Source organism: Panthera onca, chromosome C2 (assembly GCF_046562875.1).
Source record: "Panthera onca isolate mPanOnc1 chromosome C2, mPanOnc1 haplotype 2, whole genome shotgun sequence".
Classification (NCBI taxonomy): Eukaryota; Metazoa; Chordata; class Mammalia; order Carnivora; family Felidae; genus Panthera; species Panthera onca.
In genome coordinates, this window is record NC_138347.1 from 140,421,130 (window position 1) to 140,446,234 (window position 25,105).

At 37.4% G+C, this 25,105-nt stretch overlaps 1 protein-coding gene across 2 annotated transcripts in view; it reads left to right on the forward strand.

Moving 5' to 3' along the window:
• NR1D2 (nuclear receptor subfamily 1 group D member 2) overlaps nucleotides 1-22,480 on the forward strand; it is a 29,173-nt gene extending 6,693 nt beyond the window's left edge. For both annotated transcript variants that reach the window (XM_060638532.3, XM_078432405.2), the window contains exons 2-8: nucleotides 1,547-1,813; nucleotides 2,919-3,007; nucleotides 5,140-5,284; nucleotides 7,068-7,687; nucleotides 10,648-10,833; nucleotides 13,274-13,484; nucleotides 19,067-22,480. In XM_060638532.3, the coding sequence (XP_060494515.1) occupies nucleotides 1,547-1,813; nucleotides 2,919-3,007; nucleotides 5,140-5,284; nucleotides 7,068-7,687; nucleotides 10,648-10,833; nucleotides 13,274-13,484; nucleotides 19,067-19,263 (1,715 nt within the window). In that variant the 3' untranslated portion in view covers nucleotides 19,264-22,480. The remainder of the gene's footprint in view (nucleotides 1-1,546; nucleotides 1,814-2,918; nucleotides 3,008-5,139; nucleotides 5,285-7,067; nucleotides 7,688-10,647; nucleotides 10,834-13,273; nucleotides 13,485-19,066) is intronic.
• The last annotated feature ends 2,625 nt before the right edge of the window (nucleotides 22,481-25,105 follow it).

The window sequence follows — 25,105 nt, forward strand, 5'->3', positions numbered from 1 at the left end:
GACTTATAAAGTGTGGCTGTTATCTAAAAATAAAAAGATGGGGGAATCACATCTCAGAGAAGGTTTTTATTTCAGAGTGAGTACTTAAATTGCAGTTGTTACTTAGGTAATGTGTAGAACTCTCCACTTATTACTCTGTATAGTTAGATTGTTGTCAGAAATGCCTTGTTTTGCTTATGCTTCCTAGTAATGCTTTATGCTGTTTGGGATCTGTCCATGTTATTAAATGTGGGCTTCAGAAAGGCAGAGAAGTAGGTCTTAAAAATATCTATGGCAGGCTTATTACCTGTAAAGCATGTATAGAGAATTAAGAGACACTGTGTACCTGCACCTAGGTGCTTATGGTCTAGGTGAGAAAGAGATGGAAACAGGTAAACAGTAGGTTTGTTTAAGAGTTCAAGACAGTGATAGAAGAGATAATTTTACCTTTATATCATAATGAAAAAGCCCACAAATGTTTGTTGATGATAGAGGAAAGAGGAAAAGAAACCACAGATCTTGGCAGAAGAGATAAGAATTAGTTGTTTGGCCTGCGACTTGGAAAAATAATATATTTGGCTATGAGATTACTCTTGCAGCACTTTGCATCTTTGAAGGAAGATGTTTGAAATTATACCCTAAAAAGAATTTTAAATCTTATTTCTTAACGTGGGAGGTTTACAGTCTCTAAGCGGGCAAGGCCAGTTTTCACAGGGGTTGTGGAGGTTATATTGGTGAAGTTGTGAATGGTATTTTGAGAGTAGCTCTGTGGAGAGAGAATTAGCATCAGCCTTAATGTTATTCTCTTATAGCATGCATTCTTTCAGCCTCTTTAACATTTATTGTAAGTAGCGAGTCAGAAGAACAAGTGGCGAGTCTGGATTCCTTAAGAGCTGTTTGCAGGTAAGTGTGTCTGCAAATCTAGTGGCAGAAACAGGTGGAGAAGGGACAGCGTGGAACTGGTGATCAGTGGCTAGTGGTAGAAGTCTTCAGCATCAAAACAAAGATTCTGGTAGCAAAAGGATGAAAAGTTTCCCATTTTGACATAAATTATCTGGAGTTCCAAGTATTACATCTGTTTTTGGTTAACCTATGTTTTAGCCAAGTGCTGGGGGAGGCAAATGCTGAAGTCATTGTTTCTAGGGTTGTGTCACACAAAGGTATAATGAAGGAGGCAAAGAGAGGACCAGAAATAGATTTCTTCATGGATGAAACAGATTGTTCACTCTAACCTGTGTAGTCACTCAGGAAGGTTTTTCATTCCTTTTAGAAAAAAAACTGGAAAATGAAAAGCTTTAGGTTCAGATCTTTCTGTGTTCAGAATAACTAAGCCAGTGAGAGCCTTTTCATTTTTTGAATCCGTGGAAGTGATACGTTCTTTGAACTTTGTGGAAGCAGGAAGAATTAATAATAGGTAATAAGGAAATAAGTTACTTTCTCCTTTTTGGGTCAACTGACATTTAGTCAGCAACCTGTTTCTAAGGTTAGTGATTTTACTGTTCAGATTTCAAAAAGGAGAAAACATATTGTGTATCTAATTAATCTGAATTCTCCCGTCTTTTTCTAGGAGGTGTGATTGCCTATATCAGTTCTTCCAGCTCAGCCTCTAGCCCTGCCTCTTGTCACAGTGAGGGTTCTGAGAACAGTTTCCAGTCCTCCTCCTCTTCTGTCCCATCTTCTCCGAATAGCTCTAATTCTGATAACAACGGAAATCCCAAAAATGGTGATCTCTCCAGTATTGAAGGCATCCTGAAGAATGATCGAATAGATTGTTCTGTGAAAACAACCAAGTCGAGTGCACCGGGGATGACAAAGAGTCACAGTGGAGTGACAAGTAAGTTACTTTAGTTTTCAAGGGTTGGTGCCATTAATTGCAGGTGGGGCTTATTGGATCAGTTTTTCATTTGAGTGTAATTTCACCCTCTTTTGGGTAATCATAGTTTAGTAGTTAGAGAAGAAATCAGTGATGATTTTAAACGTTACGGCCTAGGGCTGTCATAATTCGTTCTTGACACAGAACAAGGTACGTGGTTATGCACTCTGCCTGTGTTTCCTCGAGGGTAGCTCCTTTTACCACATTTTTACAGTTGCCTTTCTTCTGGACTCTTGGTACTGAATCCGGTTTCTAGAACAGAGTACTTAACTTGTTGTAGGAAGGGGTTTGCTTTCATGAAGTTGGAGCTAGGAACATTTGGAATTAGAAAACAAAGCAGCATTGGGATAACCAAATGAGTGGTGGAATTTGGACCCCTGAGTGAGTGTGGAGGTAAGACTGGCTGATACAGGGGAGGAATGGTGCCTGTAAGGTGAATCGAACTTAGTATTGTACAGCAGCCTGTGGAGACATCTGTTCGCACCTTCTGCTAATTGACTTTTTGTATGACTTTTTAATTCTTACTGAGGAGAATTGTTTTTAGTTCTGGTTGCATATATGGTGTAAAAGTAACTCTACCCTTAACAAAATTTCAGTGTATGCTTAAAATCATCAGGAAAGGAAAAAACTAGCTCTCAGATATTTCTGGCAGTCCCATAAATTGTGTTTTATTTAAATTTTATTTATTTATTTTGAGACAGAGCGAGTGGGGGGGGCGGGGCAGAGAGGGGAGGAGAGAGAATCCTAAGCAGGCTCCACACTATCAGAGGCAGAAGCTGACACGGGGCTCCATCTCATGAACTGTGAGATCATGACCTGAGCTGAAACCAAGAGTGGGATGCTTAACCGACTGAGCTAGGTGCCCCCCATAAACTGTGATTTAAAAGAACACTAAGATTTCTTTTGGTAATTTAGTGTAAAGATATTTTTGCATTATAAAAGTAGATTTTGCATCTTTTTAAAGTACTTACAAATTGAATAAAATAAACTGGAATCAGTTGGAAAGAAAGCAAACGGTTGAAGTTTTTCTTCCAGCTTTATACTTTTATATCTGTTTGTGTCTTAGAATTTAGTGGCATGGTTCTACTGTGTAAAGTCTGTGGGGATGTGGCATCAGGATTCCACTATGGAGTTCATGCTTGTGAAGGCTGTAAGGTAAGCTACTGATTCTGGGAATAAAGAAATTGGAGTTAGGCTTGTCAGTTTCCACAGTTGATAACCTGGGATGATGAGAGAAGTCAGCAGCTACTCTTACAGTTTTAAGCATTTTAGGTAGTATATGAACATAACTTGTTTTGAAAAATATATTCAGCAGTAAAAGTATTTCTTTTTTCTTTAGGATTTTGATCCAAATAAATTTGCTCTTTCACTTAGTTAGGTTATGAAACCGAGTACACAAATTGTGTATTCTCTAATGCATCAGGCACTGTTCCAGGTGGTGGGGAAATAGGGAGCAAAACAGACAAGGCACTGCTTGTTGGAACTGAGTTTAAACCAAGCTTTGAATAGGTCTCCTCAAATATGATGACATTCTGATAGGTCAGATATTAGCAGTTGAGAATAACTCCTACAATACTTGTAAAAATGTGGTATCTTGAGAAGTAATGCCAAATGACTAAAAGAATCTTGAATATAAATTGATTACTTGGGAAACCTCATTTTTAAGTTCAAGTGAATATTTCTTGGTTAGAGTGTCTGCTAATTCCAAGTGAGATAGTTTGTACCTCCTACTTATATCCAGGGAATCTTTCCCTCTTTTTTTTTTTTTTTTTTTTTTTTAAATTTTTTTTTTTCAACGTTTTTTATTTATTTTTGGGACAGAGAGAGACAGAGCATGAACGGGGGAGGGGCAGAGAGAGAGGGAGACACAGAATCGGAAACAGGCTCCAGGCTCCGAGCCATCAGCCCAGAGCCTGACGCGGGGCTCGAACTCACGGACCGCAAGATCGTGACCTGGCTGAAGTCGGACGCTTAACCGACTGCGCCACCCAGGCGCCCCGAATCTTTCCCTCTTTTTTGAAAATCTGGCCCAGTTCTTTCTCCTGAGTATCAAAAATTAATATGACCAAGGCATTTGCTCTTGCCAGAAGCAAGAATCCAATTTGGCAAGATATGATGGGTGAGCAAGATAATGAATATACGTGATGGAAGAAGATATATTTTCTAGCGTGGCTCTGAATGAATTGTGAGTTTGGTAGCCCTTAATGGCTGGGTCATTTCACAAGACTAGTCAGTATTTTATATAGAAGTAGCATTTTTCCACTGCTTTAAACATTCTGTAAATACTGTTTTACTCTTTTTAACATTTTTATAACAATGTGAAATAATTGTAGAGCAGTCATTGTTCTCACTTTACGGCTAGAGAAACAAAACGTACAAGCAAATGAGTCTGTGTATCTTTGATAAATACACATAATTGTTCCACACCCTTTTAGAGATTTGTCTAGTTCAGATATTCTGGTATCCAAGTATAATATTGAAGTAATAAAGTGTAAAAATGTTGTATTTCAAAATTACTAACAGATTCATGAAATGTGTGGTTAATTATGATACTCAAGGAAACTGCAATTTAAAATCTTGGTAATTGTGTTCTTGACTTTTCTGTTCTTCCTGGGAACACGAAGCTGGAGATCTTGGAAGACCTATCACAGAGCATGTGCTTAAACTGTTTGTGTAGTAAAGATAGTTATTTGTAGCCATATAGCTGGGAACGGTCTTTCCTTGGATCATTAGTTGCTCTGTGGGTGGTGTGGTGTCACACTTACCTATTGCTAACAAGTTGCCAGAAATATCTGGCACTTGTAAGTAGACTTTGCTGGTGTCATCAGGTAATGATCCAGGAAAGACCCAGCTCTACTAAGTAATCCTTGGTTCTAGTGAGGGAATTACACCTGTGGAACACGTTTCTCTGTCAACTCTTTAAAAATCAGTCATTCATGTTTTAAGAGTTTTGGGATTTGTATGTAATTAAAGTTTGGGCTGGAAAATGTGGTTTGTGGCAGGGGCTGGTAACAGCATAAAGTGTAGTAAAGAGGTGCTTGGCAAGCTCCAAGATTCTCCAAAGGGAAGGAGCAGAAGAGTTTTATTGGGCTAGTAGGCATAGGTGCTTACTAATACCAGTAAGAATCCAGTTAAATTCTGTGTGTCAGTGTTCTATACCCCTGTGTTCTAAGCGCAAATTATTTCCCAGGTAGCTAGTGAAATACTTGTTAGTTGTGAGGGGGTGTGCGTACAAGGAGCCCATCTGGATGTTTTTAAATGAATGAATACATCTCCTTTGTTCCTAGGGTTTCTTTCGGAGAAGCATTCAGCAAAACATCCAGTACAAGAAGTGCCTGAAGAATGAAAACTGTTCTATAATGAGAATGAATAGAAACAGATGTCAGCAGTGTCGCTTCAAGAAGTGTCTGTCTGTTGGAATGTCGAGAGATGGTATGTTCCCACTTTAATGAGTGCTCTTCTTAAAACATATGGAGCTAGGCTTTTTACTCCTCAGCATAAACCAGACCTGTAGGCCAGTTACCAGTGGCCTTCTTGTGCTTAGAGTGAAGCAGATTTTAGAAAAACACATTTTGATACCTTGTAAGATGCCAAATTCATTAAAGTCAAATTTTAGCATTATCACCCTGGAAACAGCTTTTGGCTCTCTTTTTGGGGCTTCTTATAAAAGACTTTTTTGTATACAGTTTGAATACTTTTTTACTAAAAAAGAATTCGTTTTTCTTGGTATAGGAATCCTTGGCTCTTTCTCCTTGATTTTTTAGCATTTCTGAGGAACCCATTTCTCCTATGTGAATTAGCTCTATGACTTTCTCAGCCCTAAGATGATAATGTGCTTTTAGGGACAGGTCTAAATATATTGAAAGGAGATGGAAAATTGAAAGAAACAGTAGGGTCTGGAGTGGAGGTGGTTGCTAAATTCTGGCATGATCCATTCCCATAAAAAATAAAAGTTAATTTGCAGGACTATTAGTATTTTCTGTGGATGACATCACTGGGAAATTTGACTCTTATGCTTAGGGAAATCACGTTTGGATAGTCTCATTCAGTTCTAAGTAACATAATAGAAGAGTATGAGGTTTTCCCAGGGACTAGTTTAGTAGGATTAATTAAGAATTGCAAAGAATGAACCTGATATTTATCTAGGGAAGGGTCACTTAAGCAGTCCCTTAGGTTACTCTAATACATTACACAAATACTGTTTGTAATAAGGAGCTTCGTGAGTAATGGATTTTAGCAATTGATGTTTTGGATTTAATTTGCCTAAAAATTTTTTTTATATTACTGGAAATATTAATGCAAAGTTGGTGGATATTGTGATTTCTTCAAAAGAATAAAAATGGCAATCATTTGTGAAGGAGGGAGTAGAGGTAGAGCGTTGAACATGATAAAACTGTCCACTATAGCAATAATGTCAGAGGCTACAATTAGATTAGGAAGGCTTTCTTGCCGGGTGGATATATTGGATTTTTATTATCTCTGTATAAATATTAGACTAGAAAGCTTTTCTGTTCTACTCCTCAGGGATAGGAATGTTGGAGACACGACACATTTTAAGACTCACCTCTAAAATGGTGGAGGATGCATTATTTAATTTTTATTTATTTTATTGATTTCAATTAAAGTCCAAGTTTTCAATAACTGCCTTTCTCTTGATTGTGTTTTTTTAATTAAAAAAAATTTTTTTAAAAGATTTTCTTTTTTAAGAAGCTGGAAAAGGAGAACAAACCATTTAATAGTTGGGTCTTGAGAATAGGGTTACAGAATGAATTGACAAAGGTCAGGTGTTCAAGGAATGCTTGTACCTACTAGGTTTCATTAACATTAATGTCTGTGGGTAGCTGAATGCCATGTGCCTTCTTAAAAACAGAGCCTTCAGCCTTATTAATAGGTACTGTGTAGTAATGCTGACTGCTTCAATGTGATTTTCATTAGTTAATTTCAGATTTCTTAGATTGCTTATAAAATACCCAGGACCTAATAGATCTTCTCTTAGCTTTGTTTTGGGAGAAAAATGGAAAAAATTTCCCCTCTATTTCTTATGGTGTATCAAAAACATAACCAGCAAGTTTAGAATAATTTGGGCCAGAGACATACAGATACTCTTTACTTGTATCACTAGAGGCCATAGCTATTAGAGACAGTTTTGTGCTATTCTTTTGTATAAACAGGTCTTATTTAGAATATAGACCTTAAATATTTTTTTCTTCAATAGCTGTTCGGTTTGGTCGTATTCCTAAGCGCGAAAAACAGAGGATGCTAATTGAAATGCAAAGTGCGATGAAGACCATGATGAACAGCCAGTTCAGTGGTCATTTGCAGAATGATACATTAGAACATCATGAACAGACAGCCTTACCAGCCCAGGAACAGCTGCGACCCAAGCCCCAGCTGGAACAAGAAAACATCAAAAGCTCTTCTCCCTCTTCTGATTTTGCAAAGGATGAAGTGATTGGCATGGTGACCAGAGCGCACAAGGATACCTTTATGTATAATCAAGAGCAGCGAGAAAACTCAGCAGACACCATGCAGCCTCAGAGAGAACGGATTCCCAAGAGCATGGAGCAGTATAATTTAAATCATGACCATTGTGGCAGTGGGCTTAGCAGTCATTTTCCATGTAGTGAGAGCCAACAGCACCTCAATGGACAGTACAAAGGGAGGAACATAATGCATTACCCAAACGGGCATGCCATTTGTATTGCAAATGGACATTGTATGAACTTCTCCAATGCTTATACTCAACGAGTATGCGATAGAGTTTCGATAGATGGATTTTCTCAGAATGAGAACAAGAATAGTTACCTGTGCAACACTGGAGGGAGAATGCATCTGGTATAGTGAAATCTGTTTGTTTGTTTGTTTGTTTGTTTGTTTGTTTGTTTTTTTGCCCTATTTGCATCAAGGAAAGCTTTGAAGGTTTTCTTTTATTTTGGGGGGAATATATCAACTTGAGGGGCAGAGGTGGTGTCAGAGAACCTGAGATTTATACAATCAATTTTGTGTAGTATTTTAGTTCAAATAGTTCTAATAAACATCATTTGTTGAATGACCTAATTTCACACAGAACTAGGTACAGGCATGTGATTTGATTGATATGAGGATTGGGATTAGGATTTTATGTAAACTGTGGGTCATGTAGAATTGGCCCTTTTTTTTTTTTTTAATTTTTAATGTTTATTTATTTTTGAGAGAGAGAGAGAGAGAGACAGAGAGAGAGAGAGACAGAGTGTGAGTAGGGGTGGGGCAGAGAGAGAGGGAGACACAGAATCCAAAGCAGGCTTCAGGCTCCGAGCTGTCAGCACAGAGCCTAACTCCAGGCTCGAACTCCCGGATCTCAAGATCATGACCTGAGCCAAAGTCAGAAGCTCAACCGACTGAGCCACCCAGGTGCCCTTAGAATTGTTCCTTTAATTCTTAGAAATACCTTTCAAAATTTAAGTATTCTGATTAATCACTACCCTACTAGCTTTGGGATTTTCTCAAAGGGCAGATCAATTTAGCTTGCTAAAGTTAGTAATCCTTTGATTCCATTTTTTTTTTTTATTCAAAAAATTTTTTTTCTTCTAAGTTTATTCATTTTTGAGAGAGAGAGAGAGACAGAGCATGAGCAGGGGAGGGGTGGAGAGAGAGAGAAGGAGACAAAGAATTCAAAGCAGGCTCTAGGCTCTGAGCTGCACGGAGCCCGATGTGGGGCTCAAACTCACAAACCGCAAGATCATGACCTGAGCTGAAGTCGGACACTTAACCGACTGAGCCATCTAGGTGCCCCAGTAATCCTTTGATTTTTATGGAAGAAGTTTTCTTTAACCATTATAGTACAAAAAGTTTTGAGTATAGGACATGGATAGGTGTTTTACTGTTTGAAAATTTAGGAATATTTTAATTTAATACACTGGTTTCTGTGGATTTTCTCAGACTTTATCTTAGGAAATGAGTTAGTGTTATTTAGGAGATGATTTAATGTTATTTATAAAATTCAAGTTTTTTTTAATTTTAATAAAATACAACAGTTTACATGAAAGTACAGTATTTATATTCAGCCAAAATTTCATCAAAAACAGAAGTACCACACCATTTCCAGTTTAAACCATTAGGTCCTTTGATATAGGCTTGGTATTTTCTATCCAGGTAATTAAAGTCTTCTTTTTTCATTTTCAAAATAGCTGACTCTACCCCAATTCTTTTGTTAGAATTTTCTTGTCACTTGCAGTTATTTGATTCCATGGATCTTAAAAGTGACCTTATGTTTTATTAGACTTACGGGCTGCCTTAGGAGGGAAACATCTGTAAGCATTTAGGTTCTAATTTTGTGGTGTTCTCCATGGTTATAGAATCATCCCATTCCTGGATTGCCTATGGATTTTGCAAAAATTTAAAGGCTGATTTTACTAATAGAGTATGCAATGAATTTCATAATCTTTTTATTTTATTTATTTTTTTCCTATTTTTTAAAGTTTACCTTGTTTTATTTTTTTAAGTTTACGTCCAAATTAGTTACCATATAGTGCAACAATGATTTCAGTAGATTCCTTAGTGCCCTTTACCTGTTTAGCCCGTCCCCCCTCCCACAACCCCTCCCATAACCCTCAGTTTGTTCTCTATGAGTCTCTTCTGTTTGGTCCCCCTCCCTGTTTTTATATTATTTTTGTTTCCCTTCCCTTATGTTCATCTGTTTTGTCTCTTAAAGTCCTCATATGAGTGAAGTCATATGATTTTTGTCTTTCTCTGACTAACTTCACTTAGCATAATATCCTCCAGTTCCATCCACATAGTTGCAAATGGCAAGATTTCATTCTTTTTGATTGCCGAGTAATACTCCGTTGTATATATATACCACATCTTCTTTATCCATTCATCCATCGATGGACATTTGGGCTCTTTGCATACTTTGGCTATTGTTGATAGTGCTGCTATAAACATGGGGGTGCATGTGTCCCTTCGAAACAACACACCTGTATCCCTTGGATAAATGCCTAGTAGTGCAATTGCTGGGTCGTAGGGTAGTTCTATTTTTAGTTTTTTGAGGAATCTCCATACTGTTTTCCAGAATGGCTGCACTAGCTTGCATTCCCATCATAATCTTTTTAGTGTTCTTCTCTTTGGCTTCCCAGTTTTTCCTCACCAATCCTTATTTAGAAGGTGCCCTTTGTATCTCTCATCATTGTTTTCTAGTTGAACAAGTGGGGGCCAGTAGTCATACCAGTGTTTATGAAATAAATGGTCAATGACCTTTTTAAAAAAGTGAGGCATCTCACTATTTTCCCTTCTTTGAAATTATAACATTGTAATTGTGTGATTTAGAAAAAAGTGAGTTTGAAATATTAAGTAAATGTCGGGCTTGGGTTCTAGGCCTGTGACTTCTAGCTGTATTCGGATAAATCATTAAACCGCTTAGAATCTCATTTCCTCATCTAAGAAATGGTAATTATATTATCTGCTATCACTAATGAATAGGATTGACAATCAAGTATGTGTGAATTTGTTTGAAAATCATAAAACCAGCATAAGGTGGCAGCAGTGTTACAAAATAAAGTTTTAAACCTGTGCAACAGGTTTTTTGAAATAGCTTAGGCTGCCTCTTTTATGGTAAGTTAATTGCTACTTAAACCAGGTTGCCATGAGGCTTTCTCACATAAGGCAAGTAGCAAGAAGAGAAAATGTTAATATTCGTAGATAGCACCTGTGTCTGAGAGTTCTTTTCACATTGGGGTTTCCAAAGATTGAGATGCTACTTTTGAAGTTTCTTTACCACCTCTCACAATTGAAGAAGTTTCCTGTTTTGTGCATACTAGGTTTGTCCAATGAGTAAGTCTCCATATGTGGATCCTCATAAATCTGGGCATGAAATCTGGGAGGAATTTTCAATGAGCTTCACCCCAGCAGTGAAAGAAGTTGTGGAGTTCGCAAAGCGTATTCCTGGATTCAGAGATCTCTCTCAGCATGACCAGGTCAACCTTTTAAAGGCTGGGACTTTTGAGGTAGGTTTATTTATCTGGAATATCGATGCAGGGTGTAGGTGGTATTTTATTCTCATGGACATTTTCATTCTTTTCTAAATAAGTATTTATAGTTTAGAGGCTGAAGGTGCCAACAAAAGAATAACAATCTCAGGATCTTGGGAAGAGATGAGATAAATACAGAGTTTCTTAGGACTTGAGATAAAACTGCTCTGTATTCCTGGAATACAGACTTCATCCAGTATTACTTTCAAGCGTGGACTGCAGGCAGGTTCTGCAGAGTGTTACTAGATACGTACTCCGAGCCTAGCCCGGTGTTTCAGCACAGAATACAAGGAGTAAATAGGATGTGGTTTTTCTCTTTTAGGAGATCGTAGAATATTTGGGGGATAGGTGAAACATGTCTTATGTGCTATTTCATACCCTCTCCGCCTCATCGAGAATCTGTGGCTACTTTTTCTACTCCAGTTTCTCTTGCTGTGATGTATTCTGCCCAGGCGCGGGGCAGCCACTGTTGCCAACTGGAGTAGGACAGAGTGCCTTTCTTTGTGCTGAGTTAGATGCCCCTGACCTGTCTTCCTCAGGGCTTTCCCAGTGCTGCTGAGGTGTGAAGAGCCTCAGGACTTCCTCAGAGCTTCCCTAAGCATTACTCCAAAATGTAGAGTGGTGGGTGGGAAGGTGGTGTCTAGTGGGCTGAATCTAATTAGTGGGTAAGAGACCCAGGGGATATATTTTGTCTCTTCCCTGCTGGTCCCATAAGACTGAGCTGTCAGTTGTTAACGATATTGAGTGGTGGCCAGCTCAGTAATACATCCTCTGATATTTTCTCTCTTTCCTTCCTAGTCTTACTTCCTTTTTCCTCAGTTCTCTTTTCACATGGGGTAGTGCACACCCCACATAAACTTTTCCCTTAGGTCCTATTTTCTGGGGCACCTGGACTGGAATGGAGGAGCCATACTCATTAATAAAATAGCTATGGTATAGTTTAAAAGTAAAACCATTAGGTTAGGATTTTTGGAAAACATTAGAGTTAAGATTTAAACTCTGAATCTTAGAGGGATGTCAGTGATGAAGTTCAGTTTACTCATTTTTGAGGTTAGGTGACTATGGCTCAGAGAGGTGAAGAGATTTTTCTTGGATTACCAATAAATTCCTAACACAGGACCAGAACACAGATCCCAGACTCCAAGACTAGTGTTCTTTCCACCTTGTGATTTGTTTTGGGATTGCTGTATTCTAGAGTTAGAGCTGTCTTGGGGCGCTTGGGTGGCTTAGTGGCTTAAACACCTGACTCTTGGTTTTGGCTCAGGTCATGATCTCACGGTTCGTGGGTTTGAGCCCCACCACGTTGGTCTCCGTGCTGATGGTGCAAAGCCTGCTTAGGATTCCCTCTCTCCCCCTTTCCCTCTGCCCCTCCCCTGCTTGTTTGCTCTCTCTTTCAAAGTAAATAAATAAAAACTTAAAAAAATAGAATTAGAGCCATCTTCATAAAAGGTTCATTCTCTTTTGGATTGTCTTGAGTAAAACAGGTCTTTGGGGGATTTGCAAAGGGGAGGTATTTGTTCAGTATCCCTCTGGTTTTGAGAGAAGTATGTGGCATAGACACCACCACTTACTATAGGGGAGGGAGTGCTGTAGGTAAGTAGTTGTTGACTGATTTGTTTTGGGTTTGAATTACGACTTGGTGTCTGGAACACTTCTGTTATAGTTTTGTGTATTGTCTCTTTGGGTTATGGTTTCTTGAAATAGTCTAATTAGAGTGTATCTGCTACATTTGCCTTGGCTGCATTTGGTGTTTTGATGTCCCCAAGTGTTGCATTAAAATACTGTTCTTTTTACTTATGATTTAGGTACCATGTGATATACTTGGTAGTTTAAAAAGTTTAATGCCTTTGGCCAAGGCCCAGTTTCAGATTTCTTGGCATTATTGCCTACTTTAATTTTGTATTTGCATTTCAGAATTTTTATTAATAGAGTTTCAGATTATCACAGGACTGAAGTGTTTTGCCACTAGTGGCTGGAATTTTTTTGATGTGCTTCTTCGGATATTTATTGCTTTGGTAGAGAATTTGCCTTAAGGAAATGGTTTTGGGTAAAAATAAGCTAAGTTTTTCTTTTACAATCTTCTTTTATATGTAGGCTGTTTTTTTCATTAAAAAAAATTTTTTTTTTTAACGTTTGTTTATTTCTGAGAGAGAGAGACAGAGTGCGAGCTGGGGAGGGGCAGAGAGAGAGGGAGACACAGAATCCAAAGCAGGCTCCGGGCTCTGAGCTGTCAGCACAGGGCCCGATGTGGGCTTCGAACCCACGAACTGTGAGATCATGACCTGAGCCGAAGATGGATGCTTAACCAACTGAGCCACCCAGGCACCCCATATGTAGGATGTTTCTTAACTGACTTGAATACTGAATTACTTCTTAGTACTCCTTCAAATACACTTAAGTCTTTTTCTTTTTCCAGGTTTTAATGGTACGGTTTGCATCATTATTTGATGCAAAGGAGCGTACTGTCACCTTTTTAAGTGGAAAGAAATATAGTGTCGATGATTTACACTCAATGGGAGCAGGGGATCTGCTAAACTCTATGTTTGAATTTAGTGAGAAGCTAAATGCCCTCCAACTTAGTGATGAAGAGATGAGTTTGTTTACAGCTGTTGTCCTGGTATCTGCAGGTAAGCAAGCTGGTTCAAAATTGTGCCACACCTAGAATACAGTGACCTAGTGGGGAGAAGGTGGAACTACATTCCAGCAAGCTCTATAGAAGGCAGGAGGGACTTAAGACGTTTACTGTGTGAATCTGTTATTTTTGCATAATTAATTTTTTAATCATGACATTAGAAGTCAAAAGTGCTATATAGTAATAAAATGATGTTTAGATTGAGGCCTCACATTTACCACAAGTCTTAGTCTTTAGCTTTTTGTAACTGTTTTGCAAGTCTAAACTGTTATTTTTGTGGATTTAATTTTTAGATTAGTAGGTTTTTCTGATAGGAATCTATGTTTTAATCAAAATATGTGTTACTTGAAAATGTTAAAAGTAGCAAGATATATTAGTGTGGTTTGTAACAAAAACTCATGAATTATGAGTAGGCTTTTACCCTGCTTTGCCACTGAATTTTCTCTGTGATTGCATAAATAATTCTATTCTTTTGGGTCTTGGTTTCCTCATCCTGTGAAAGCAAGGGATTGTACCATGTGAACCAGCCTGGAGTCTGGCATAGAATAGGTACTTAGTTACTATTTGAATGAGTGATCAAGATTTTTGAGTTCCTAACATTTAATGTTTGTTTATATGAGTCATTGCTGATTTCCAATTTCCCTGCAACCCTGCATTTATATTATAGTTATTTCTGACCGAAGTATTTCAATTTCGATAATAGCTATTAAGATAATAGCAAATGGGAAATTGATACACAATGACTTTCCTGGAGATGTGTAAGTACCAGCCATTTTTTGGTATCCACTGACTATTTTAAAACATTTGTTGAGAATTTTAAAGTATTTTGATAGGAGTTAACTGTAAGTTTCCCATTTGCTTCCTACTGTGTAAAAGCCATTCTGTCAGGCACTATGAGGGTTATGATCCCTGTTTATGAAGCTAACCTGTATATCAGTAACTCCTAAGGAGAGTAAGTTCTTTGTATATCTTAAAGGGCCTATACATCAGAGGTATAAATAAAGATTTATGCCATTTGGAAGCATAACGTGGCTACCTTTTCTGATCAGCTCTACCTGGGTAGCTAAAAATGCATTTATGATATGGGATAGTGTGAAAGTACCATGTTAATAAGGGATACCTATTTTCTTAGTAACCTTGTAATTAATGTCTCTTGCACTTTACCTACCATTTCACAGTCTCTTGAGAAGTAATTATTAATGGTTTGAGTTGACATCAGATTAATAAACCTATTATTGTGAAACTAAAGTAATCCATGCTTGTTTCTTTATCTGATAAATATGCCTTATGTGCTAGGGGAGACAGAACAAGCATTAAGACACAAGCTTGCTTTCTAAGCATTTATGTTCCATTTGGAGAGATAAGACTGACACAAAAAGCTTATGGTACTAAGCTGTGTGGTTCTGACTGAGGTAAGTAGGAGTTATAGGAAGGAAGATGAAATTACCTGAGCAAACTTTGTGGGGAAGATGGAAGTGGAGCTGAAGTTTGAAAGACGGGTTATTAGGTTTTCCCAGCAAAAAAGTGAGGGAGCAGTTTGGGAGAGCACAAGATAGGGCAGGGGCAGGTGGCTGAAGCCTGATACGTTATGTACATCAAGGAGGAAAGGGACCGAAGGCTTGTGAGTTAGAGGAACACCAGGTTATGGAATGACCACCATGAGAAGAAATATGGGACAGTGGAAAGTGAGTGTAGGGGAGTGATCAGGCATGAACAGAGTGATGGTTTAACATTAGGTCTACATTTTTATCTTGGGTAGATTAGATAAGTGAGTCATTAGAGCTGGAGCGTCGGATTGAGAGGCTGTTGAAATCACTTCAGGTATGAGGCACTGGAGTGAACTCTCCTGAAATAGGTGTGGTAGTGGAGGTGGAGAAGGAGGGACTGTGTCCCAGAGATGGTTCAAAGGAAGAAATGATGTGAGGGGAATGAGGGGAGCTCTATGCCAGGAATTGTGCTACTTCATTTATATTTTCTACCAAGAACATGATTCTTTTTAATTAAGCTTTTTTTTTTTTTTTTTAATTTTTAAAATTTATTTATTTGGGAGAGACAGCACACAGGGGAAAGGCAGAGAGAAAGGAGAGAGGGAATCCCAAGCACGCTCGATGCGATGCTGTTAGCTCTTTGCAAAAGTAGACAATATTAAGATGAAAATAAAGATAATATCATTACCAAAAAAGATCACTATCAACATTGGGGGGGGGGGGGGGTGTCTCTATCTATTCAATTGTCCATCCATTTACCATTTCCTGCTTATTGATTTATGGTACATAAAAAAATGTTTGACATACTAAGTCAAAAAGACTGATTATAGAAGAATATAATGCATTCTTATTTTTGTTATGTCTGTATATATGAAGAAGGTACACAAACAACACATATGCACATGTAATTTCATATATTTTTTAAAAGTATGTTGCTTTCACTTAAACATATGATAGTGTTCACTGAAGACTTATATCTTTACCACCTAAAAAAGGACTATTGTTATTTTTAAAGCAGTATTTAGACCAGAAAATAAAAAGTCTTCCTTCTCCCAGCCTACTCTCCAGAGAACTCTCCAGAGATTTCTAACCGTCTTTCTTTTTAATTTTTCTGATAGTTGCCGACCCAACTCTAAATACTGTGTAGAGTTGGACTTTTTATTGAGTGGATACAACTGATTAAAGTATCTTCTTACTTTTTATAAGTTTTATTCTTATAGTTTGATTTAAAATTTTAATATGCTCACATTCTTTGATCTTTCCGTTTTACATAAATCTCTCAGATAGTTTAGGTAGAATCTTTTCCTTAGACAGGGACACAGTATCCTTTTACTCTATATCCTGGCTTCTTTTGCTATACCATTTCTTTTACATTGTCAAGAATGAAAATATTTACATTCTGTTCTATAGGTGTGATTAGTTTCTGTCCTTTATCAGATAATTCTAAATATTGAAAAGCAAAAATTCTACATTTACAGTACTATGATTATGTAAATAGTGCTCACAGTACTCACACAGTGGGGTTGAAATTGTAGACAAGGCAATGTAAATCTTGCCCTAAACCTGCGCCACCCAAGGGGAGAATGTTCCAAGTATCAGATAACAAATGGATTATATATATATTCATTATTAAATTGCTTAGAATAAGGCAACATTATAGTTTGCATTATATTTAAAATCACTTTTTGTTTTTCTTGGAACCTACACTTGCCATCTGGGTTTTGTTTTGGTTGTCAGAAGAAATGCTAGTTAGTTTCTAGATCTCATTATATAATTTTATCCTCACAACAGACCTCTGATGTGAGCCAGGACACAGAGAGGTTAAATAATTTGCCCAAGGTTGTGCATTTTTAAAACTTGGCTGAGCATGCATTTGAACTCCTATTAAGTCTCTGAAGCTTCAAAGCCTTTCTGTTGTATTACTTGTTAACAGAATAGCTCTAGCTGCTAAGGGAGAGAGAAATCTCAAACATGATACTTGCCTGTGAGGTTGGAAAACTCTTGATACCACGGAGAAAAAGGGAATTATAACTGAAAGGTAAAATTTTCTTGAGATTGTGTGAAATGGCAGCAGTCACTTGCAGTTGAAGATGAGGGATGGGCATATAACTGTGAGACCACTGTTCATCTAGAAATAGATTTCAGTTGTCTGTGGAAGGAATTTAACTTCCATCTTGTAGGAAGTGAATATGAAGAGAAATTAGGTGAGGAGCACAGGCTTCGGAGAGGGATGAAGAACCAGCTAAGAAAGTAGAGCACAGATGTAGCATGAATTAAACTATACAAGTAGTGTAGCATTTAGTAAATCATTTAGAAGAGAAATTTCCATTTCAATCTGTACATTCTATTGTTACAATTTCTAGAGCATTATTGTTTATGATCCAGCTAGATTTGGAGATAGGTTATTTGGCCTTGAAATCATGAAACCATGGTTTTAGAAATTGAGATTTCAGAAAAATTTAATACACTTTACATTTTTAGTTGTAGGAATCCCTTCCCTCAAGCTCTGAGTTGTGTAGAAGTGCGTAGGTCATCCCAACACAAAATACTCACTGAAGGACTTCTAATGCAAATATCTTCATTGCCTGTGTGTTTCTTTCTTTGCCTATTTAGATTATTTTGTTTGTGGGGCTGTCATTCTTAACCGGTTGTTGGTATTGTAAATTACTGACGCTATGATGTAAACCAGGTATTCTGCTTATAATAAGGGCTCTCTAAAGGAAGGAATTTTGGTTTATGTTCACTGCTAATTACCTAGCACCTATTACAGTAGCCACACACATTCAGTAAGTGTTTGGTGAGGGAATTAATAAATTGCAAGGATGCTGAAGAAAACAATTACTTGAGGGGCACCTGGGTGGCTCAGTCGGTTAAGCGTCCGACTTCAGCTCAGGTCACGATCTCACAGTCTGTGAGTTTGAGCCCCGTGTTGGGCTCTGTGCTGACAGCTCAGAGCCTGGAGCCTGGTTCAGATACTGTGTCTCCCTCTCTCTCTGCCCCTCCCCACCTCACGCTCTGTCTGTCTCTGAAAAATGAATAAACCTTAAAAATAAAAAAAAAATACAGTATGCTAAATGAAAGTGAATGCTTAGGTTATAATTAGGTAATAAAGTTGCATAGTATATTAGTTATCTATTAGCACTAACAAATTACCTTAAAACTTAGTGGCTTTTTATCTCACAGTTTCTGAGGGTTAGGAATATGGTGCGGCTTTGATGGGTGCCTCTGGCTCAAGGTTTCTTAGGAGATTGTAGTCAAACTTGGAGCAGGGCTGTGGTCAACTATGAAGGCTCAACTAGGTAAGGATCTGCTGCTTCTAGGCTTATTCATGTGGTTGTTGGCAGGATACATTTCCTTGCAAGATGTTGGACTGAGTGCCTCAGTTCTTTGCTGGCTGTTGGCTAGAGACCACCATCAGTTCCTTAGCACCGGGGCCACTTCCATAGGCAGTTCACAACGTGGCATCTGGCTTTTCTCAGAGTAAGTGAGCAAAAGTATGCTAAAGATGGAAGTCAAGTGTTTTTTTTTTTTTTTTTGTTTTTGTAATCGAATATTTTATTCGTTAGTAGTGAATCAGTAAATCTAGCCCACTCAAGGGGAAAGGGATACACAAGGGCACGGATACCAGGATGAGGAAATCATTGGTGGCTGTTTTAGAGGTTGCTTGCCACACGTGGTAACATACAAATGTGGATATATTCCAAATGAAGTAAAATTATATTTGTAAACTACATGATTCATTTTATTTTCTCAATGAGAAGCAGTTGAAATTAGCAGATGGCATCTAATTGTAAAAATCAGAACCTTTAGTTTTGTGAACAAAATACTAAGCACTAAAGAGTTTTGATTTATCAAGTATACTGTGTGATATACATCTTTATAATATAATCAACCGATACAAAAATTTGCCATTGGGATTTATAAAATTTTGTCAAATATTTTTTGCCTTTGTTCCAATGTATAAAACCTTGTTTTAAATTCATTAATGAGATTGATGAGCAAGAATTATATTTCTAGTTAATGTTTTCTCTTAATTGATAATGTTAATAACATGTCCTCTCATTCATGTCTCTCTCTTCCTTACTATTAGATCGATCTGGAATAGAAAATGTCAACTCTGTTGAGGCTTTGCAGGAAACTCTCATCCGTGCACTAAGGACCTTAATAATGAAAAACCATCCAAACGAGGCCTCTATTTTTACAAAACTTCTTCTAAAGTTGCCAGATCTTCGATCTTTAAACAACATGCACTCTGAGGAGCTCTTGGCCTTTAAAGTTCACCCCTAAGGCCTTTGTTAATTTAAACATGAACTGACTCATGCTAACTGTACATTTTGTGCTAATATGCTTATTTATATGTGTATACCATATGTGGAGATAGAAAAGACCTTTAAGACAATACAAGATTGTAGGCTGTCTCTGTAATCATGCGGTAGCTGTTTGGATTGAGGTTTCTCCAGCCATGGTTAGACATTGACCGCATTTCCCCTATAGACCAATCAGCTGTGTCGCACTTAAACTGGAGAAGTTACACTGAATTATAGTCACACTGAATGTTAGACTTTTCATCTGCCAAAACCAAAAACCATTTTGATCTCCCTGTGGTATAAATATAACGCACAATCACAAGTATATGAGGACTTAAAAATTAACCTTTTGTGGTAGAAATTTTGTTTCTATGACGAAAACTTGATTTCACCACAAGCCATTGGATCTGGTAATTGGAGACACTGCAAGTTGGGTGATCTCCACGTGTGTATTTTGCTCTACTACCACTGTTAAAGTGTATGATCCTGGGCAGGTTTGTTGGTTGTGGAAAATGAAAATTGATCGTGCTCTCAGTGTCCCACCTCACAGATACTAAAAAATGTCTATAAAGCATATTTACCTCTTGGGAGATAGGCACTATGTAAATAAGGTAACATTTTTGTTATTATAATTTTCATAATAATACTCTTTTCTTATTTCTAAGCATTTCTGAGAAATCATTTCACAGTCCACGCCAACCTATTATTCAGGGTTCCTGCATATGTGTGGGTATCCTCTTGGCACACACATATTCAAAGTTTATGGGTACATCAGATACATAGTATGTGTACATAATATCTCTGTGAACATAGTTATACATAAACACATTTCTTCACAATATTTTAAACTGTGAAGAACTTTATCATTCAATAAACTTAAAACAAGAGGTGTCAAAGACTCAAGTTAGGTGCGTTTTACCTGTTGATGACATAACCATTGCTTTAAGTGTTTAGACAGTAGAATATTGAATTTATGCTCTATTTTTATTTAAGCAGCATTTAATGTAAAAGTACAATAGGCAAGGGGGTCCAAATTCCAAAAAATAATGTGTTTTGGAGTTCATCTTTGGTAAGATCTTTAGTTCAGGGTACTAGTTGTTTAAAAGTTCATTCAGATTCTTACCTTGTACTAAAAAAGGTTACAATGCCCCTTAAACACATGCTGCAGCTTGATGAAAAATATTTTGATCCTTTTTGGAGAACCAATCAATGTTTAAGAAAACTGTTTAATATGTTGGCTGTGCGTGTGTGTGTATGCATGTGTGCGCAAGTGTGTTCTGAGTCCACTATTTTTTTTTTTTTTCCTAAGTGACACTACAGGGATTTTGTCAGATTAGATTAGATTTAATCTAGAATTTGAAAAAAAAATCATTTAGTGTGTGACCTACAGGCTTAGAAATGGTACAGAGACATTTCATCCACATTTCTAATATTGGGCTTTATTAAATAGAGAAAATCAGCCTCTGTTGATGGCAGTGGGAGAAATAGCCAAAGTTGAGGATTTTATGTGTCTTTCTGTTTCCCTGGAAAATTACAATTAATTGGAATTTTTTGGAAAAGATTGCCTTCTGTATAATTTTGGGATTATATAAAACTTCAAGAATGGAAAGAGCCTGCTTTACTATACTCAGCCTGTTACTTTAATGACATGTGAGCAGAATGCCTTATTTTGTAATCTTGTTTAACTTGTTGCTACTGGGACTTGAATTTCTGTGGCACTTGTTAAGTAAGTTAAAAAAAGAAGTTAAATCCTCTCATTATTAAAGAGGAAAGGTGATGGTGATGTCTGTAATACAATATAAACCATAATTGTGATTTACCTTACATTGGTAAGACTTTTATGGGATATACAGTATAGTTTTTGTGAATTATTTACACAATAGCATTATCTTTTTATAATTTTTTTCCTATGATAAATGCATAGTTTTCTTCTATGGGGGATAGAAATGGCTTTTTGAAGTAATCCTGAAAACCTCAAAGATCATGTTTATTCTTAATTTTTGCCTTTTGCATAATCCTCTTTATATAACATGTTATCTTCAAAACAATTACTGTCTTTAGGAATGTGTAACGAGAAGTATGTTAGTATTGCTTATAAAACTTTAGTTAGGTTCAATATATACATGTATACATCTATATATAGGTATGTAGGTTTGCATTTTGTCTTGTAAAATTTTATTTGAACAAATTCTTCCTGTAGGTAATGGGAAACAAAATTAATAGTTCATATGCCACTTGTAGCATCTCTGTATTTGAAAATAGCCCAGTATTAAAACTTCTAAAATTAAACCAGCAGCCTATTATAAGCACATTCTTTGATTGAGTCATTGGTTATAAACTTACTACATGTGGAGAAGACAACCAGTTTGGGAAACTTCTGAGTCGGTGGGACACTGGCGATTAATTGATAATGTACTGTATGAATTAAGTGATGCTTTAACTCTGATTTTACATTTTAAACTTCAAATGTGGGCATTATGTCAGCAAACTTAAGGGCATTATGTCAGCAAGCTAAAACGTTTTTGTTTTTTGTTTTTTTTTCTCTGTGCTTTTAATGTATCTCTTTACATGATCTGAGAGAGGATTCAAGCTTTTCAGAGAGAAATAGCTGAGGGAAAGGGGAAACATCTTCTTGAGTTGAAGCTTTTCCTTCACGGCGATGGTTTAATTACAGATAAAACTAGAAGGCAATTTCAGTGGATTAAGTGTATAGCTTTTGTATCTGCATTTCAAGAAATTACCATTGTAACTTGATAAGAAATGATTTATTTTATGTAAACATCATTGCAAAGCAAGGTGTAGAAGCTCAGCTAGATTTATTACTGTGCACGAGAGTAAATACCTATCTCAATTATTCTTTTTCTTTTTCCAATATAAAGTTTGCTGAATGTACAAGAAGAGTTTATCACTTAGGATATAGAATTTTTTTTAGGGGTTGGGGGGATGGGATCTGTCAGGAAATCACCTATAAACAAAGATTGTCTTGATTTGATTCAAAATGTAAAACTTGAAGCTATTCTTGAACTAACGTGGAAAAATGGCTATTGTTTTAAAAATGATAGAAATATATTGTCAAGATATGAATTACATTTATTTTCTACAAACTGTTATTGATGAGGACATGGGTAATATCTTCATGTTTCTGAAAAGTAATCTGTACATGGGGGGAGGGGATAATAAATATTATTTCTAACCAACTGTGGTTTTGGTATCTTTCTGTCTTGATGTTTTTGTAAGACTCTAATTTAACTTTACTACTTTCCCCTGAGCACAGCAGGATGTCTTACCAAAATTTCTGATTCAGCATAGGGGAACATATATATACAGGGCTCTTTTTAAAAGATTTTAGGGGTGCCTAGGTGGCTCAGTCAGTTAAGAGTCTGACTCTTGATGATTTTGGCTCAGGTCAGGATGTCACGGTTCATGGGTTCAAGCCCTGCATTGGGCTCTGTGCTGACAGTAGAGAGCCTGCTTGGGATTCTGTCTCTCCCTCTCTCTCTCTGCTCCTCCCCCCCACAAAAAATAAACATTAAAAAAAAATAATAAAAGATTTTAGTTTGTTTAGAGAGTCCAGCAAAGATTGTTGCTGTTTTCTATAATGCCAGATGAATAGTAGTTTGCTGTATCTGGTAAGGTAATCTTTCTTAGACGGAGATGGTAGAGAGGAAAGGGGTGCCTGATGTAGCCAAGACTCAGCCTTGGCCGTGAATGGGATAGAGTGCCTCAGCAAGACCACTACCCCTTTCCTAGGGTGTGTAGCCATGCTGGCAAAGTTGAGGCAGTTACTGAAATCACTCCCTGCAGTTGTTTTCCAGACCAGCAATATCCACTACTTTTCTATGGATGTTAATTGATATTAGGTGGGAGAAATGGGCTCATTGATGAAATAAACTTGGAAATGCTGGGTTAACAAGGTTACTGAGATGTCTTTGTCGGTCCTGTTCTCTAATGAGTAAGTGTGTATCGTGAGTTTTTTGAGGAAGTGTTGGTGTGGGATGCAGTTTTTTCCAAACTTCCTCTGCCAAGTAGGCTCCTCCTGACCTTTTTTTATGTGTTGAGCACTTGTTGGGACTCCTTGGAAGGTGTGATTTCAGGAGAAAAAAACCTTGTTAACCCACTTTGGGTGTTGATAAGGATATTGATCACATTCTGTGGATTATTGTACAGATTTGTAATTTGCCCTCTTATTTGCACAGTACAAGAAACAGCTCTAAATAAATGTGTGGCTGGGGGCGCCTGGGTGGCTCAGTCGGTTAAGCGTCTGACTTCAGCTCAGGTCACGATCTCACGGTCCTTGAGTTCGAGCCCCACGTCGGGCTCTGGACTGATGGCTCAGAGCCTGAAGCCTGCTTCCGGTTCTGTGTCTCCCTCTCTCTCTGCCCCTCCCCCGTTCATGCTCTATCTCTCTCTGTCTCAAAAATAAATTAAAAATAATAATAAATAAATGTGTGGCTGATGGAAAACAATAGACTAAATTCCTTTTGAATGTTGGAAGTGTTGCATGTGAGTAAATGAGTAAAGACAGCCAATTCATGGATCTGGTTTTAGTTTTCACATTCACTTGGGCCCGTTAAAATTTGTCACATTTGCTTTTCTTAATTCTTGGTCTGTCTAAATAAAGGTTTAGCAACAACTATGGCCTCTGTTCCAGTAGCCACATCAGAGTTGCTCTTCACAATGTCAAAGTTGGTGGAGGAATCATAAGGGCAGTCTCAGAGGAACTCACCTCTCCAGAATGTTTTCTACGGGGGCACGGTCGTAAGAACGGAAAGATGTTCTCAAAATTAGCATTTCCCCTACATTTTAATATAAATTACTAAAGAGGATGAGATCAGTGGTTTAAATAAGACTCAAATACCTGGGACAAAAATGGTGTTTTTAAATGTTTTTTTCTGTTTTCCTACTGGTGTCCAGAGAATTGAATATGATTTTCTAACAAGTCTCTAAGGTAAGTTCTGTGTTTTCTACAGTTTCATTTTTCTCTCAATTCTCCTTATCCTTAGTCCTCCTGCCCCAGTACTTTGTTGCTTTGCTTGTAAATTTTCATTTATTTCCCCCGCCCCCAATAGCCATTTCATTTCCTGTTCAGGTTCTGCAGTTAAATGCAACTCAGGTAGTTTCCAGAGTGGAAAGCACCTACCCTTTCATGCTCCCTTGATCGTCTTTTTGTTCTCTACAGTTAGGCTGCTCTCTTTCTAAGCTGTTTTATCCAACAAGACTTTTGAGGAATAAACTGATGGTGTAGTTATTCATTACTTAAACACGTTTACTGAACATGTATGTCTCAGGAATTTTTAAAAAATCCAAATGCAAAAAAAAAAAAAAAAAAAATCCAAATGCAAAATGAGTTTCTTGAAAATCCAGGGCACTAATCCAGACAGTGTTGTGGAAATTGTGCACACATGGAGCAAATGGCCACCAATCATAGCATCTGAAGTAGTAATTGCCAGCAAATGCTGTTCCAGCCATGGTGTGCTGGGGTCAGCTTATAAGGTCCCTTGAGGTCTCACTGTTACACTTCCAGGAATTTACAGAGCTGGTTGTTAGAAACAGCCATTGTATAAGCTTGCAATTGAGTTTTATTGGAGAAGATAATACTCAGAACTCTTCACTTCCTAATTATTTTACGTTTTACTGTTATTTATGCTTTTGAGGCTCAGTACCTTTATTTTTATGGATATGGCCGCAATACTTTATAATGGCATGTGCCTGCATATCTCTACCCAACTGCCTAAGTGATGGCACATTGGTAGCTCAAAATTGGCTGTGGTAGGATTATTTATACGATGGAAAGCTCCAAATGCTATGAATCAGAGCTTGAT